Raw genomic sequence first — 17,759 nt, 5'->3', positions numbered from 1 at the left:
TCTTAATTATAAAATTGCATTTCTGTTTAAAGACAGTTTGAGCGGATTAAAATCACCGCGATTAATCTTTAAAAAAATTATATATATATATATATATATATATATATATATATATATATATATATATATATATTCAAATACATTGATTCATTTTTAACTACTTGAAGTTATAAGAGTCTCAAATTAATAAGGTTTACATGTTTTTACATCCTCTAAGAGGTTCAGTTCAATTGTGTGAATAAAAAGATTCTGAACTCTACAAATCTAGGCGTCTCTGAATAAGTGTACTTTAATTAAGGCCACTCGAGGGAGCTAGAGTACAGAGAAAGTCTTCATGGTAAATTGAGCAGAGACGCTTCGAACGCCTTCTCTGTAAAAAACAAAACAGTTATATAGAGTGAATAAGTAATTAACTAATTAGTGGAATACAAGATAGGTGCCTCGTCTATGTAATGATCACATAATATGACGTAGAATTAGGCGTTATCTTTTATTGATGACATGTGGAACAAAATGACACTTACACTGTAGAATGACAACTGGAATAAAACACATTTAGCCACAAATGTTGGAGAGGAAATCATGAAACTGTTCTGTTATGCGTCAGTTATACTGAACATGAAATCATGACACAGTTTTCGATGCTCCTTGATGGGGATGGGGACAATAGCATTCATTTGCTTAAATATCAGTTTTAATTTGGAGTATGTTAACACAACAGCAAACTTTGTGTTTAGTGAATAACATAGTTGCAGTTTGATGATTATGACCACTGTACTGAGGTCAGTCAAAAACAATATTAGATCGCAAACCAATAAATAAAAAGCCATTAAATTAACATAAATATACAGTTGTTTGATATAAAATTTAGCTGAAAAAATAATAGCAAATATAGCACTATAAAAGTTTATCAATTCAACATTAATTCAGTTACGCAATGCATGTCAGTAAATCTAAACCGTTAGTCATCAATAAAAAGCAATTTGTGCTGGTTTGTACTGTAAATCCTGGGGTCACAGTGCTGGTAACCAGTCCAGTGTTACTGAGCGTGCTCAGATTACTTCCCACATGTCACAGCATGGTCCACTCTTACTTACCGTGCTCAGATTACCTCCCACATTTCATAACACAGCTTTAAATGTCCATCACAAGGCTATGATTGTTTAGAAGTGCTAAACCTTCAGATGCCTTCTCCGTTGACATCAGAAATACAGTAATCATCTTTAACTCAATGATTAATCCTCATAGTGACCATAGTCTATGAAAGCTTTCCAAGGTTTTTGACAGGTAGCAAACCATGTTCTTTGGTGTAAAGACACCTGGGTGAAATGTACAGTAGCTAGGGTTAGGGTTAGGGTTAGAGTTAGGGTTAGGAACTGTTGTGTGCTTTCATGTTCTACATGTCACCTTGGTCCTGCTACGAGCCTTTTAAAAGACTTTGTGCTTGTTAGGGTTATGGTTAGGATTAGGATTAACACCTAATCAGGGGCATGTACCTACCTACCTATTTATTATCATCATGCACAAAATCTATGATATATATACACAATATATATACAAATGAAATAATGACAAGGAGTGAAGATTAACTTAACCTAACGAAACCCAACACTGCTGTCACCAAACATTCAACACATAATAAACATACCCGCTACAGTACCAACCTTTGCTTGCATTGCTATAAAGTAATCATTAGCGCACATGAGATTTATCTGTCTAGTGTAAAAGTAGCAGTTGTCTCCCCTATGCAGCTTCAAGGTTAAACATTACCTTCATAATAGATTTAATCCTAACCTGATCATCTTTATTACAGATAATTGTAAAATCCTATATATAACCCGGACCCTATGATTCCTGTGTTGGATATGGAAGTCCTACTATGTGTAGTAAGACTCAAGGAAATCACTTTTCTCTGTGAACAAGAATTGCATCTCTCCCACAGTCACTCCCACTTAGACTGGCCAACACTAGTTCTAAGCCTTGTTTAATGTTGTTTATCGCAACAGACTTCTTGTGTTGTCAGGTACTGTTAGGCAGTGGGTCACTAAAACGGTAAATGTTACAGAACACAGCTTCAATGATCAATATGAGGATTATTGTGCATTGTGTCTAAGATTAACATGCTCCTACAACATTGCTTAAGTTCAGAAAGATTTACAGGAGTCTTCTGAACCTTTCTGCGATGGTCTTCTGTAAACTTCATGGTCTTCCGTAAACAACATTATGTGCTAATGGTAATCAGTATTGTTTTCAGCAAATTGATAAAATTAAAATACAAAAAAAAAAAAGACACACAAACAAACAAAAAACAACATCATGTAACCTCTGCTGAGGTTAGAGTTAGGGTTAGGGTGAAGGTTAGGGTTAGGTGGTGGTGGAATGTTCATTTGCTCCTTTGGGAGTGATTAGAAGTTACTGCCATTTCATTGGGTTTACAACCAAAAATTTGCAGTGAGCTTACAGTGAGGTCTCCCGCGAAAGCCCTGAGGACGTGAGTGTTACTCCGTTCACCACCTTCTCTACAGGGCACACAGTAGGGACCTTAGCAGGGTAGAATGGGAAGGGTTGCTTGTAATTGAGATTTTCCATTGAGCTCTTTGACATATATATATATATATATATATATATATATATCTACACACACACATATATATATATATCTACACACACATATATAAATATATATATCTACACACACACACATTATATATATATATATATATATATATATATATATATATATATATATATATATCTACACACACACACACATACATATATATATATATATATATATATACATACATATATATGTATGTATATGTCAAAGAGCTCAATACATATATATGTGTGTGTGTGTATATATATATATGTGTATATATATATATATATGTGTATATATATATATATATATATATATGTGTATATATATATATATATGTGTATATATATATATATATGTATATATGTGTGTGTGTATATAATATGTATAAGTATATATGTATATGTATATGTATGTTTTTGGAGTTGGTTCTGTCACATCCTATTACAGTACTGTGTATGTATACAAAAACCCTCTAAGGTAAAAGGTGTAAGAGAGCAGAGACTATTCTTACTTCTTGGCCCATGCTGTTGCCCATATTGACACCATGTCTTTTCAGCTCTGATTTGATCATTGCTGAAAAAAAAGAAAAAGATTTACCATCAATATGAATGTAACACAGACACAGTTGTTGACAATCATCTAATGATATGGCAGAAGATCATGAGAAACATGAGACCTGTGAGAATGATACCAAGGAATATCCAGGCACAAAGGAACAGGTTTCCAGCCTGTGGGTTGTAGTCTGAAGTCAGCTTGCCTTGAATGAGAGTGAAAATGACTCCAAACACCTAGACAGATAAGTTATTCCAGAGGTCAACACCACATCATGCCTTTACAAAGATAGGGTGAAGACGTAGGACCTGTTTGTTCACACACGCACTTTAGTCAAATAAATTTAAAAGATGGCAGCCAGATATACACAAGGGTATTTTGGATCTGGCTGTATATGTAAATTAAGTCAACACTGGGGATTAGTTTGATAACTGAGTTAAGTCTCTTGTACTAGTAGACTGGTTATTCAGATAAGGTCATTTCACCTGGGCAAATGCATTCAAAAGGCCAGATGAAGTGCCCTCAGACTCGGGGTAGGTGATTTCAACGCCAAACTCAAAGCCGATGGGCAGGTATCCAGTCATAAAGAACCTTTCAGATAAGAACAAGAATTTCACCTCAAACAGCAGAACAATGAAGCAGAAACGACCATGAAGGTACATAATACACACTAAAATCATATGGTACAAATAAGAGGAATAAGCATATGGGAATATGTTATGTATGTGTATGTGTATGTATGTATGTTATACAAGTGTATGTGAATGAAAATTAACAAGAGTTAATAAAACGCTCTCCTAAGACGTGGTCCACCCTAAAACCTAGTCCACCGCGAGACCTGGTCCACTGTGTACTCATCACTGCAGTGAACAGTTGAGGGGAGGGGGCGTGCAAACATGGAATAGTAATTACACACAGAATAAGATGTCAAATATCCTTTGCCAATCCATTAGAGCATCACACAGGGCCCCACCCACTCTCTTCATACCAGAAAGCACAACATCGCGAGCTCTTCTCGGGTAGGCACCTTCTTTTGTCAGTGTTTCACTGAATTCAGCCCACAACACCACCATAAATCATGACAGCTTTTAATGTTTTGATTTAAAATTCAAACTAACATGGCTGGGTGTTCAAAAGTTTCCAATTATTTGCTGTTGAGACAATTAAAAGCTTCTTATTGTATGGTATATAAGTGTGCATGAACACAGTCAGTCAATGTTCATGAGAATTATTCTGTCATCTCAGTTCAATGAGAACATGGTTAGTTGTATCTTTCGAAACCCCTGGACCACACCACCACATGGTGCTGCTGGAAACTGAACCACAGAGCTCAGCTGTAATGTGCAACGAGGTGTCCTTTGATAATCTGATCTAACCAGAGTTTTATATCGTGTAAAATCAACAAAGAAAGGGATGAGTATGGTAGACATGTGCACCTGTGGACACGTGCTTCATACATACCCTAGTGCCCCAGCAGTGAAGAACACCACCAGCAGATCCCCCAGGTCCAGTGTAAAGGTAAACACCAGCATCCCAATAAAGGAAATGATGTACACCACCAGTGTAGTCATTCTAAATGTGTAAAGAACACATTTATAATCACATCAGAACAGGAAGCCTTTAAAATCTGCAATATTACACACATACTACTATTAACCATTATACGAATTATAACCATTAACCATTATAATCATTATAACAAATAGATTAAAATAGATTTTGCAAAAAAAAAAAAAAAAAGTGGTGGTGTGTACATAATCCATTTCAGATTCCAAGGTGAACACCTACTTGTAGGCTTTGGTATGATCCAGCCACAGTCCACACAGGATGGAGCCAACCATTCCAGCCACCACTAGGGTGAGGCCAATGCGGCCTGCATTCAGCTCTGAGTGCTTGTTGAAGGAAGACCAATACAAGGCAGCCAGTTAGAACAGAGCTCATTTACTTATCTTAAAGGTGCAGTAACAGACGATTTAATTCTAAGGCATAAAGGGGGCTTGGAAAATGGTCATGTAAAAATGAATTATGACTGATTTTGGAATATAAACCCAAAGAAACATTATAATTGGACACTGAGGAAAAATATGTGCTTGAAAGATTGTGAACTCTTTAGAATTTTTTAGATTTCTGCATAAATTTTACCTAAAGCATCATCACATTGTCACATTTACATTTAGCTGATGCCTTTATCCAAATTGATTTATGATTATGACTGAATACTACTTGATAACTGGAAACCAGTGTAATGGAAAATTACATTGCATTTGTGTTGGGTGTCACAAGAATGTGGAGTTGTCCGTCCTTCTTTTCAAACTCTGTGCCTTTCTAGAATACCACAACCACCATACCTAGCATCAATTCCGGCGATTCTGCTAATCTGGCTTCTGAAAAGAACACTCTGTTGATGGGCAGATGATCCACCAGGGAGCAAAACAACCCCTTTTTCAGAGTTGTTTTTGCTAGCTTGTGGGTGCCGAGAGTAGTGTAAGAGCGCAGAGGAGAAGAAGGATGCTGTTTCTCCCATACAGATGCCGTGTGTGTGTGTGTACCCGAGATGTTGTTCTACCCATGGGTGTTTGGTTCAACAATGGCAGCTCAGTGGTTAAGGTACTTGACTAGTAATCGGAAGGTTGCTGGTCCAAGCCCCACGACTGCCAAGTTGCCACTGTTGGGTGCCTGAGGAAGACCCTTAACCCTCAAGTTGTATTCAGTCATAATTCTAAGTTGCTTTGGATAAGTGTCAGATAAATGTAAACATTATTATAGGACTGGAGATTTTCATGACACTAGTCAAGTACCTTAACCACTGAAGTGATCCTAAAAGTAGTAAAGTGAACCAAATCAAATAACTAAGACAAAAATATTATTATTGAGGAAAATGATCCTATATTATATACCTGTAAATGGCAAAAGTATGTGACCCTTTGTTCAGCAATAACTGCAACCAAATGCAGTATTTTCCTTTCTCCAAATATAATGTTTTTCAATTAAACCAAAAATCAATTTGGTCTCATCCATACACAAAAAATTGTTCCAGTGGCCTTCTGGCTTGTCCAAGTGATGTTTAGTAGACGGGCAGCAGTGTTCTTGTTGGAGAGCAGCAACTTTCTCCTTACGAACCCTGCCATGCACACCAATGTGAGAAAGGCCTTTAGCTGCTTAGAAGTTTCCCTGGGTTCCTTTTTGAACTGTTATACACTTGTTCTTGGTGTGATCTTGGTTGGTCAACCACTCCTGGTTAGGGTAATGGGCTTGAATTTCCTCCATTTGTGCACAAGTCATCTGACTTTGTATTGGTGGAGTCCAAACTCTTTAGAGATGGCTTTGATTTCCAATCTGATGAGCAGCAACAACACTTCTGCTGAGGTCCTCAGAAATCTTTTTTTTTTCTCTTTTGTTTTGGTTTGTTTTTTGTTCCATGATAAACTTCCGCAAACATGTGTTGTGAAGATCAGACTCTGCTAGGTCCCTGTTCTTTAAATAAAACAGGGTGCCCATTCACACCTGACTGTCCCACTGATTGACAACACCTGACTCAAATTTCATCTCAAATTATCTGCTAACTCTAAAGGTTCACATACAGTACTTTTGTCACTCACAGATATGTAATATTGGATCATTTTCCTCAATACCTAAATGACAGAGTCTAATACATTTGTTGTATTTGTTTGATTTTGTTCTTTATATCTACTTTTACTACTTGTGTGACAAGCTGCTGAAGTTTTAGGTCAAATTTATGCAGAAATATAATTTTAAAGGGTTCACAAACCTTCAAACACCACTGTATTAAAAAGGGAAATTGGGGGATATGGGCCCTTTAGGAATTAGAGTGAGTGGTATTGGGTCTGTGAGGGACTTAACAAAACTTCTTCCTTTACCTGGTTTGAAGTCCATGGACTTTTGTTGATTTAATTCAGTTAATCTGTTTCATCTGTTCTGTTCTGTCAATATTTATCATCTTTAATTCACTGATCAAATTTTTATATTTTTATTGGACTTTTCTTTACCAGGATTTGGACATGGATCGGTCTTTGTTTTTAATATGTACTAAAAGACTAACTTCAGAATCTGAAGTTTGTTCGAAAACACTTGGGATCACAATAAAATTATGTGCTCTGTAGAGGTTTTTGGTGATCTCTTGAGCTAAATTGTTTTCTTTGGGTTTTTGAGAGCTGTGACTTGCTGTTCTTTTTTAAACACTTTGCTCAGGTGTGGGTTCCTTTTCCTGTATTTATGAGATCTCTGTTTCTTTGAGTAATTGTATTTTGCTTGTTTGTTGTGAACTGAATATCATTAATACATTTTGGTAATTCTTTTCTCTCTTTCTCTCTCTCTCTCTCTCTCTCTCTCTCTCTCAATTCAGTCCAATTCAACAATGCTTTATCGGTATGAATGTTAAGTTACATTATTGCTAAAGCAAAATATTATAACCGAGACAGGGGGGAAAGGTAGAAAAAATTAATTAAACAAAACAAAAACACTCCATTAACTGTACTGAAGGGGGTTGAATTACTGGTTGTCTCTTAGGCTGTAAAAAGATCCTGTGAATTCTACTGCTTGCCTGATCAGCTCATTCTTTTCTTTATTACTGCAGTCTAGGAACTAAGGGCAGATGCTGGGAATGTTCTTATACAGTGTGTTTCTAATCGGTTCATATCTGGGACACTGCGAGACAACTCTGTCTCCACCACTCCCAGTGTCAGTGGGAGCCTGTTCACTCTGGGCAGCAGGTACAGTGGCCAGTTTGAACTCTTATGCTTAACATGAGTCTGGACATGGTCAACGTGTTCCTTACTTTTTTGTCTTTGATTGTGGTTAAATATGTTGCCAATGTCTAGTCCCGATTTAGGGCAAAATAGCATGCAGGCATGCAAGAAAAATGGCACATCATGAATGTTTATATGATGAGTTAGTGAGATCAAGAAACATTTTCTTACATTATGGGCAATAATCATTTGATTGAGAAGTGTGGACACTGAGTAGAAAGATCCTGTCATGATACCTGAAAAAGACCAGACCCATCACCATAACATTGTAGTTCAGTATGACTGAAAAGTATGTGTTTCATATCAACAAGCAGTATAAACCTAAATAAAGATTAGCCAGACACACATGCTCTCACCATAACTTAGCAGAAGCAGGATAAAAGGTTTGTTCTTGAACAATCTGACGATGGACTGGGAGTACGAGTAGTCTTCTGCTGGACCTGTGAGGAGAACAGCCTGAGCTTGACTGGGGGGCAGCTGGGGTCTGTCCTGAATAACTGAGAGAGAGAGAGAGAGAGAGAGAGAGAGAGAGAGAGAGAGAGAGAGAGAGAGAGAGAGAGAGAGAGAGAGAGAGAGAGAGAGAGCGCGAGCGAGCAACATGTAGCAGCATGTCATGGTCTAAGACTCAGTGACAACTCCCCATTCCTGCTTCTCGAAACCACCCCTTAAACATACACACACACACATACAAAACTATTCGTATGCACACCATCTCCTACACATATACCAACCCACACACATGCACACTACCCCTGTACTCACATGCACACACCAACCCCTGAATATAAACAACACCCCTTACACACGCACACACACACACACACACACACACACACACACACACACACACACACACACACACACACACACACACACACACACACACACACACACACACACACACACACACCAACCAACCAACCAACCAACCTCTACACACACCTAACAACCTATACACATGCATTCAAACTCCTAGACAAGCTCACCACCCCTACACACACACCCATACACCCACACATACACACGTCTTTGCTAAATATGTTTACAAATTAAATAGTTACAATATATTGGTAACATTTTAATGGCTTGTCAGCTGCCATGAATACTGCTGTTTATCATTATTATTATTATTATTATTATTATTATTAGTGGTAGTAGTAGTAGTAGTGGCGGTGATGGTTGTGCTTTAGTTATTATTATAATAATAATAACTAAATATTATAATATAATTATTATTATTTTTGCTGATGTTACTTTTATTATTGTAATTACTAATCAGCTTTTGAATGTGTTAAAGTTTATTAATGTTAAAGTTTATATATATATATATATATATATATATATATATATATATATATAAGTATATAGATTTTTTGATACTGAACTTCCAATGATGTGGCAAAATGTACTTACAGTGATACCACTAAAGTCACTGAGAAGGAGAGAAGAACCCTTTACCTTCAGCATATCAGCAGGACTATCAATGCACTTGTATAAAAAGCAAGAATTATACTGTTAAACAATCAATTAATGTATTCAGTCCAAATGAAAATATTCAATTATGTAATTAAACCCACACTTCTATATGGCAGGTATGGGGTGCAATAATTTAGAAATAAAAAATCTTCATGGGACACAAATCCCAAAAGATTTGTAAACCCATTTTGTAAAGATACCTTTAAATGTCCTGACCAGAGCTGGGTGACTCTCCCCTCTCTCGACGCATGCTACAAAGATCTTTAAAACGATACCCCCACTTACCTTATCCCAAGTACACCCCAACTCCTACACCCACAATCATCCACTCAGACCCATCAAAAGCACCACCAACCCACTACACTAATTTACACTAATTACACTAATTTACATTATACATATTTTGAAGAGAAAATGGTAAGCAATTAAGGTAGATATGTTGAATATGTACAGGATAGATACTTGGATATGTTAATGTAGGAGCATATGTCTATAACTACCATACGCTTCAAGAAAACAAATAGTATCATAAACCAGTCCCATATATTAATATATTATTAATTATTATATAAATATATATTATATTAACCAGTAAATATATTGATTTGTATGTATGTGTATATGTACAGACATGTATAATCAGATAGATCTATATAAAAGCATGTTTATATTTATATTCGTCTACAGTATATGCATATATAAATTGTTGATTATATGTATTTTATTTATTTTCCTTTTTTCAACAGTTTTACTACTATTAATAATAAGAAATATTGTAATTGCTTTGGCAACAGTTGGTAATTAAAATTCATTTTTAATTTCAATTTGAGGGAAAGGGAGAGAATATGAGTTAGTGAGTGAATAAATGGGTGAGTAAGTGATTGAGTGTGTGAGCATGAGAGAGAGAGACCTTTCCCTCAAGGTAACTAGTTAGTTTTGAGCAGGTCAGATCCACTCTGTGCGCTCATGCTGCTGCCCGTAGTGTCTCCTAACAGACCTGGTCAAACTCATCACCGCATTAGTGAGCTGAATGAGGATTCTCAGAGCAAGAAAATGTCCAAACTAAACATGGCGGACCTGCAAACACTACTAATGCAATGTGTTCAATTCTTTATATAAACACAGTAGAAGCTGGTATGTATATCATTTTCACATGGTAATGTACCAGATCATGGGTGCTGCTATTTTAACCACTCTGAGAGAGTAGTTTGACATGTTGGCTGTCACAAGGCATTGCTTAAACACACCTACCAATCCCATACAGTGTGGAGATGTGAACCTTAACCCTGACCCTCCCAATCCCATGCAGTGTGGAGATGTGAACCCTAACCCTGACCCTACTAATCCCATGCAGTGTGGAGATGTGACCCCTAACCCTGACCCTACCAATCCCATGCAGTGTGGAGATGTGGACCCTACCCAAAACCCTACCAATCCCATATAGTGTGGAGATGTGGACCCTAACCCTACCAATCCCTTGCAGTGTGGAGATGTGAACCCTAACCCTAACCTTAACCTTCTGGCAAAGATATGGTGCTGCTGGAACACACTTTGTGCTGGCACACTACATGTAAGACAAAACAGATCAGGTCCACTTCTGGCACAGATATGGCAGTGCTGTCAACAGGCTAGACGATTATGGGCCAAACACAGTCTATATACGTCACTCGCATCTGGGATACCAACACCAGTCACATTTTGTCATGGCATTCCAACTCTGCACCGTATGTGCCCACATGCAGTTTACCAAACAAGGAACCGCATACCACTGAATGTTCTTCTCACTTTATAATCTCTCATTTTATAATCTCTTTACTGGTCTTTACACCACTACCTCACCAGATCAGGGCTGCTATGTGAACCACACTGAGAAGGCACCTACCAATGACTGTTAAAATGAAGAGCAGAGTGGAGACAGCGGCTGTTCCATAAAACATGATGCCTATGTTGTGTCCCATGAGTACTTTATCTTCAGGTGTGTTTGGAACCAGCACAGGTGGGAGAAGAAAACCCACAGCAACACCCAGCTGTGAGAGAGAGAGAGAGAGAGAGAGAGAGAGAGAGAGAGAGAGAGAGAGAGAGACAGACAGCTGTTTAGAGGTCATGTTTCATGTATAAATGTGAATGAACTGTCATGAACTATTAATCTTTATCAGTGTATGAGTATATGTATATGAGACGTATGAACTGGACAAATCTAACTATACACATATCAGACGTATGAGCTGGACACAAATGATTATCAGTCTATGACTATACATATATCAGGCGTATATGCAGGACACACCTGACTATACATATATCAGACATATGAGCTGGACACACCTGACTCTCTCTCTCTATCTCTCTCTCTCTCTCTCTCTCTCTCTATCTATATATATATATATATATATATATGAGCTGGACACACCTGATTATCAGTTTATGACTATACATATATCAGTTGAATGAGCTGGACACACCTGATTGCCTAAAACAGCAGTGGCACAGGCTGTTGAAACTTCTCTGGGCCCAAACCAAACTGATGCAATTCTGGAGGGCAGACCCAGGATGAACACCTGGGCTACGGAGCATATCGTCTGCGCCACCATAGTAACCCAGAACAGGTCTGATCCTATACTGGCGCATTTCACCCAGGCGCCGATGCAGTTCAAACCCGCGCCCAGCAATGTTGTCAGCCGGAGTCCTTTTTTGTCCAGCAACCACGTTGCAGGGAAGATCAAAGGTACATATGCTACCATGTAAACCACGGAGAGCCAGTTGATCTTTACGTTTGAGACGTTGTAATAGTCTTTGAAGATGTTCGTTATGATGCTGTACTGAATCCACTGAAACGCGTTGACGAGAGAATAGAGGCTGAAAATCGTTAATACAGCAAATCTCCTCCGGTATAATTTCGTTTCCAGAGGTTTCTGTTCACCGGGAAGCATTGCCTCACCCTCGCTGGGAAAAAGCTGCTGTTCCAGCGCGTTTGGATCCTGCACAGTCAAATGAACTGCTCCATCCGTGAGGTCTCCATACTGTTCTGCCTTTCCGTCTGATGCCGGTGTCTCGCTAGCGGCACTGCTCGGGTCAGGTGCACTACCGTGCAGGACATGTTCCTGGAGCAGCTCGCCCGCTACCATGATGTAGTCACGTTTTCGTTTTTAACATCTATGATCAGAAATGGACAGAGAGCAACATGTTTTAAGATCAGTCTTTACCGCCTTAAACGCGAGCAACCAGACCTAGCTGTAGTACTTGGCTTATGTATCCCTAAGCATTAACAACGTAGCTGAAAAATTACGATAATAACGAATTAAGTTACATTGTTTCTAATGATAAATTGACAAAAAGAGGAATTTAACAGACCTGAAAACACGTCTTCTCTACATTTCACCACGCCTACACGCGACTTCATGTTCATAGAGCTTTGGCGTGGTCTGACTGGTGTGATGAGGCCGAAGCCAATGAGGAAGTGAAGGGAGTGCTCATCTGACATCAGAGATGTAGTCTGAACAGTGAGGTGGTGTGGGGAGTGCTCATCACCAGCAGAGATGGAGTCTGAACAGTGAGGTGGTGTGGGGAGTGTTCATCACCAGCAGAGATGGAGTCTGAACAGTGAGGTGGTGTGGGGAGTGTTCATCACCAGCAGAGATGGAGTCTGAACAAAACAGGATTGCCTCTGTGGATTATTGTCAGTTAGCCTACATTAAAGGGAAAAAAAACCTCTCACAACTGTTTTAGATCAATTACTTGTCAATTACGTTGATAAATAGGTCATGTGAAGAAAATACACAATATTGTCTTGTCTACCCATGTTCAGAATATTGGCCTATGGCACACTAATTAAAAAAAAAATTAAAAAAAATCTTTAAAAAAAAAGTTGAAGGGTCCTGAAGTCAGCAGCATATAAAGCCATTAGATTTATCTGACACTAATCCATAATCTTAGTTTAACCAGCACAGCAAGTAGTATTTTATCTACGTGGACTATTTGCAGTAAGGTATCTTTGCCCACAACTGTTGATAAAATGTTTTAATATTATAGATTAAAAAAAAAAAAACGCTTTTGTTGTTGGTTCCTTTCCTTCCTTCATGAAACAACAATTCCTCTAAGTTAAATTATATAATAACCAGTTTCAGATTTTGTTATACCGTTGCTAAGGACGCCAAATCTCAATTCACTGCTGTCAAGGAAACAGAATAACCAGCTGAGTCACTAAGAGCATCCCATGGCTAATATTAGTGATCTGCTGTAACAGGAAATCATGTCCGAGGAAAAGAAACTGCATGATCTGAACATGCGGAGGGAGACGTGGTCAGGGTTAGGGGTTAGGGTTAGGGATTAGGGTGTAGAGCCAGACAGTAGGATCAACCAAATATTTAATAAAATGTTTAAGCATCTTATCAACATTAACCCTTTGGTTTATGTCTTATTTTCTTACAGATAAATCCCATCTTGTGTGAACATCTGTACTTGAGCTCAATCCCTCCAGAAAGTATGATAGTATCAATAAATACAAAACGTATCATATAACAAATGGAGAATGTGGAGGAATACTTGGACTCATTTCATATCTTTTTTTTTTTCCAATTCCTTATTCTCGGTTTTGTGTCCTGGGAAGCACATGATTGGCAGTAGTGGAAAACAAAACAACACAACCTGAACACATGATTTACTTAATCTTTAATTTTGGGAACAAACACAAATAAATTTTTGTGGTGACTTCAGCAACAATCTCTGCAGATATTCCCTTGACCTTTGCAATGTATTCACACAAGAGGATGAGGTTTTGGGGCTCATTCCTCACTTAGCGACATGAAGAGTAGACACAAACCAGAAAATGCAGGACTCGTTGGCAATGCATTGACTTTAAATACATTAATAATGACTTACATGTTTTACAGGCCCCAGGGCAGGTGAGTCTGTCTCCAGGCAGATCCATTCCAATGGAATCTGTTTGATGAGTTTAGCTCTCTGCAATAAAACCAGTGTGCTGTGCTTACTAACTCATGACTCACCATTAAGTCAACAGATTCAGTAGGGACAGATGTGTGACTAAGAGGCTTCAGCAAGGTTATTGTTAGGATTAGTGTTAGGGTTTAAGGTTAGGATTAGGGTTAGGGTTTTGGTCTTCAGCAGGTCATCTGAAAATTGGTTTATGCACATACACATATATCATTTTATTTATCATCTGTAGAACACTTCAGGTACTCAGATCTCTCACAGAGTTATCAAAAATCTACAGAGTGATGTCGGCATGATTTAATTTGCTTTGACACAGACTTTGGTCAACTATCTGCCTGGGAAACAGCACTGTACATCAGAAGGGTGAATCGTGACATTGTACATGTTTTTTATACATTTATGTACAAAGCCAAAATCCACTTCTAACCTGATGGCTTGTGCCAACTGCTGGAAGAAATGAGAAATAATATTCAGCCTGAAGGCCATCCTCAGCCACGGATGGTCTCCCAGCAAAGTATATAACAATGCGTGTCTAATTCATGTTTATGAAAAATGTGAGGTGAATGAGAAGACCGAACGCTGAATTCCAGTTTTGTCCAAATGAACACGCCACAGGCTTTGGCTGCTCATACGTACCTTGCCCTTTCATCGTGGTTATGGTGACCTTGGCAGCAGAGCGAGAATACACATTCCTGTTTCGATAAGACAGGATCACTTTATTATGTGACAACATAGTGATATAGTTTAATGAGTCTGTGTTCAAAGAACACACAGTGAACAATGAAGCAATCACGTTTAACTTGAACACATATACCTACATTCACCGGATACCTTGTTCAACCCTGTAAATAAACCTTGTTCCTATACTCACTTCTTATTTTATTAAGTTATTATTAGAATTTATTAATTATAGAATTTTTTATTATAGACTGTAGCTCTGTGTTTGCAGGCACAGTTCATAAACCACTCTTAACCCTGTTAATCTCAGTCTCTGACCACAGGCTCACTGTTAATCTGACTCTGACCACAGGCTCACTGTTAATCTGACTCTGACCACAGGCTCACTGTTAATCTCAGGTTCTGAACACAAGTTCACTGTTAACCTCAAAAACTTTAATTTGATGTATAAAACTGCCCCCCCCCCCCCCCCCCCCCTGCCCAAATGTCACTTACACTACTCTGGTTTCAAGTCCTCAGTTTGTTTTTTGAAACTGAAACTTAAATAAAGATGGAAACCCAGTGCCCTCACACAGGTAGGTCCAGCTCGCTTGATAGTTCTAATTGCTTTACAAAGACCAGTAACTGCTCCTCACATTCCTGAATAGTGGACACACACCACGGAGTAAAGTTAAATCCAATCTGCAGCCAGACATTTAAACAGTTTTTTCTAATCTTTTATGTTTTTTGAACTTTATAAATCTCATGTATGTAGTTACTATTACCAATAGTATTATTACAAACAATAGTGTTTTTATCCATCTTTGTACTTGACATTTTATTGGGGTTTTTTGGTAAAGATACTTTGGGTTTGAGAAATGTGTTATATAAGAAAAATGTATTACCACCACCCCAATAAAGATGAGATCAGGGTAAAATAAGCATTTTCATATCACCCATTTTACTGCTCTGCTGGAGATTACAGATCATCTCCACTCTGTTAATCATTGTCTGTTATAACTGTGCATGTTTCCTCATACTGTGTATTTAACAATGGGATTACAGTACAGATTTACACAAACTTAATCTTTATTTATATGGCCATATTACAACAATAACTTTATAACATCGTTTTGACATGCAGAAACAGATTTTATAATTTTACTTGAGTTTTATTGCAACTTTGCAATCATTTTCAGAAAGCACCTTAAATTTTCAATTAATCAGCCACATTTTTACAGCATTGTTCATTATGTATGCTTGCAAATTCAGATGATTTTTCATCTATACACACCAGCACCCTACAAGAACTGACCCTGTCTTTCCCCTCAGTTAACTCCCCCTACAGTAATTGTTCTTCTATATAATCAAACAAACCTTTAAATTATATGAGTAATTAAAACAGGTCTCAGTAAAACTTAAAGAAAGACAAAAGTTCAGAGTTTGGATCTTAGATACTTGTAGGCTGTAGTATTTTTAATAATCTGCATGTTTTTTCAGTTTGATTTGATGAGGTCTCATTCCACCTGTTGTATGTGTAATGGCTTTGAACAAAACGTGGTATCTTCTTTTGTGATAAGATATTTCAGTGTGAGAGAGTGAAAGGATAGAGCTCTGTTCAGTTTCAGTGGCTACTGGTCATCACCATAAAGGTCACGGAATGCTCCCCTTTATATGTTAATAAATGTTTGTCAAAAGTCGAGGGAGTGTGTGTGTCCTGCTCTGTGCCCTGCAGCACTCGGGCACTCTTCACAATAAAGGTGAAAGTGGGAACACTTATAAATCTTGGAACTCTGGCCTGAATTCACCCCTTCCATGTTGGAAAACAAAATCCCAATTGCAAGCCAGCATTTATTTATATGGCAATTGTGTACATTTGTGATATTAACAGCAAATAATGCCACGGTAACACGTTTCCTCAATCATAAATGTAGACTGATGGTGTATTTGACCATTTGCACATCTAACTTTATGAATAGGAATTACATACAATGTTGCACATTTTATGTGACCTAACAGTTGCCAAGGATGCGTACAAGGCCAATTTGCCCTTTTTTGTTGAGATTCCCCTCAGGTTTTAGCTGATATTTATTGCTACTGCTTTTTAAGCCTGTTAGAAGGATACAGCATTAATATGTTACACATTTGTATAACTTTGACATTGCTACGGTCTGGAATGATTATTCAGGTTATTTAAATGCTAAATCCCTACCTCAAATACACATATAAATAGCATATCTTTGTTCTCTCAAACTGTCAATGTGCTCATTAACAACACCACCTACCCATAAATCTATAAAAAACATGTACAACTATACTAAACTGTTACAGATGTATTCTCAAATATTACACAAATATTTGAAAATGGCTTGAACTATATTTTACAAGGAAACTGATCATGTTTAAGATTATTTCAAAGAAACAGTACACTACCTCACCCACAGCAGCAATGTCATCTCTATACATCTGGAATAAAGGAAGGGCTGTCTCCAAGTCCTATGAAAACAAGCAAAGCTGTATCAGAGGTACACTATGTACACCACCACATGCAGGAGAACAGTGTTTTTCTTTACCTGAATCCTCACACTGTGGGGAGCTTTTTCAAAACCTTGAAGTGGGTGAACTCCAAAACATGGAAACACAAGACCTGGGAAGCTAACATGAAAGTATCCAAAAGAAAAAGTTATAAAAATAAAAATGTGTTTTCACTGTCAGTAAAACTTGAGAGCTCAACCCCTGTGATGTATTATGTA

At 37.8% G+C, this 17,759-nt stretch overlaps 1 protein-coding gene across 1 annotated transcript; it reads right to left on the bottom strand.

The window, feature by feature from the left end:
- Positions 1–476: 476 nt before the first annotated feature.
- Positions 477–17,488, bottom strand: flvcr1 (FLVCR heme transporter 1). Its single transcript, XM_027022839.2, has 14 exons — positions 17,440–17,488; positions 14,986–15,041; positions 14,278–14,358; positions 12,751–13,042; positions 11,862–12,552; positions 11,282–11,426; positions 8,280–8,420; positions 8,095–8,159; positions 4,946–5,049; positions 4,619–4,729; positions 3,643–3,748; positions 3,282–3,393; positions 3,117–3,178; positions 477–2,541 (listed from the first exon to the last, which is right to left on the bottom strand). The coding sequence occupies exons 5-14, from the start codon at positions 12,522–12,524 to the stop codon at positions 2,458–2,460; spliced, it is 1,593 nt and encodes a 530-aa protein (XP_026878640.2). The 5' UTR covers positions 12,525–12,552; positions 12,751–13,042; positions 14,278–14,358; positions 14,986–15,041; positions 17,440–17,488; the 3' UTR covers positions 477–2,457.
- Positions 17,489–17,759: the final 271 nt, after the last annotated feature.

The sequence above is a fragment of the Electrophorus electricus genome, chromosome 3, assembly GCF_013358815.1.
Source record: "Electrophorus electricus isolate fEleEle1 chromosome 3, fEleEle1.pri, whole genome shotgun sequence".
Lineage (NCBI taxonomy): Eukaryota > Metazoa > Chordata > Actinopteri > Gymnotiformes > Gymnotidae > Electrophorus > Electrophorus electricus.
Note: the sequence above shows the minus strand (reverse complement) of the source record. Positions and strands in the feature narration are given on the sequence as shown.

Excerpts from the sequence above, each read along its gene's own strand:
- flvcr1 (XM_027022839.2), bottom strand. The coding sequence starts at position 12,524 with ATGGTAGCGGGCGAGCTGCTCCAGGAACATGTCCTGCACGGTAGTGCA. Across the intron at positions 11,427-11,861 it reads CTGCTGTTTTAGGCAATCAG|CTGGGTGTTGCTGTGGGTTT; the intron begins GTGTGTCCAGCT and ends TCTCTCTCACAG. Across the intron at positions 3,394-3,642 it reads TTTTGAATGCATTTGCCCAG|GTGTTTGGAGTCATTTTCAC; the intron begins GTGAAATGACCT and ends TTATCTGTCTAG.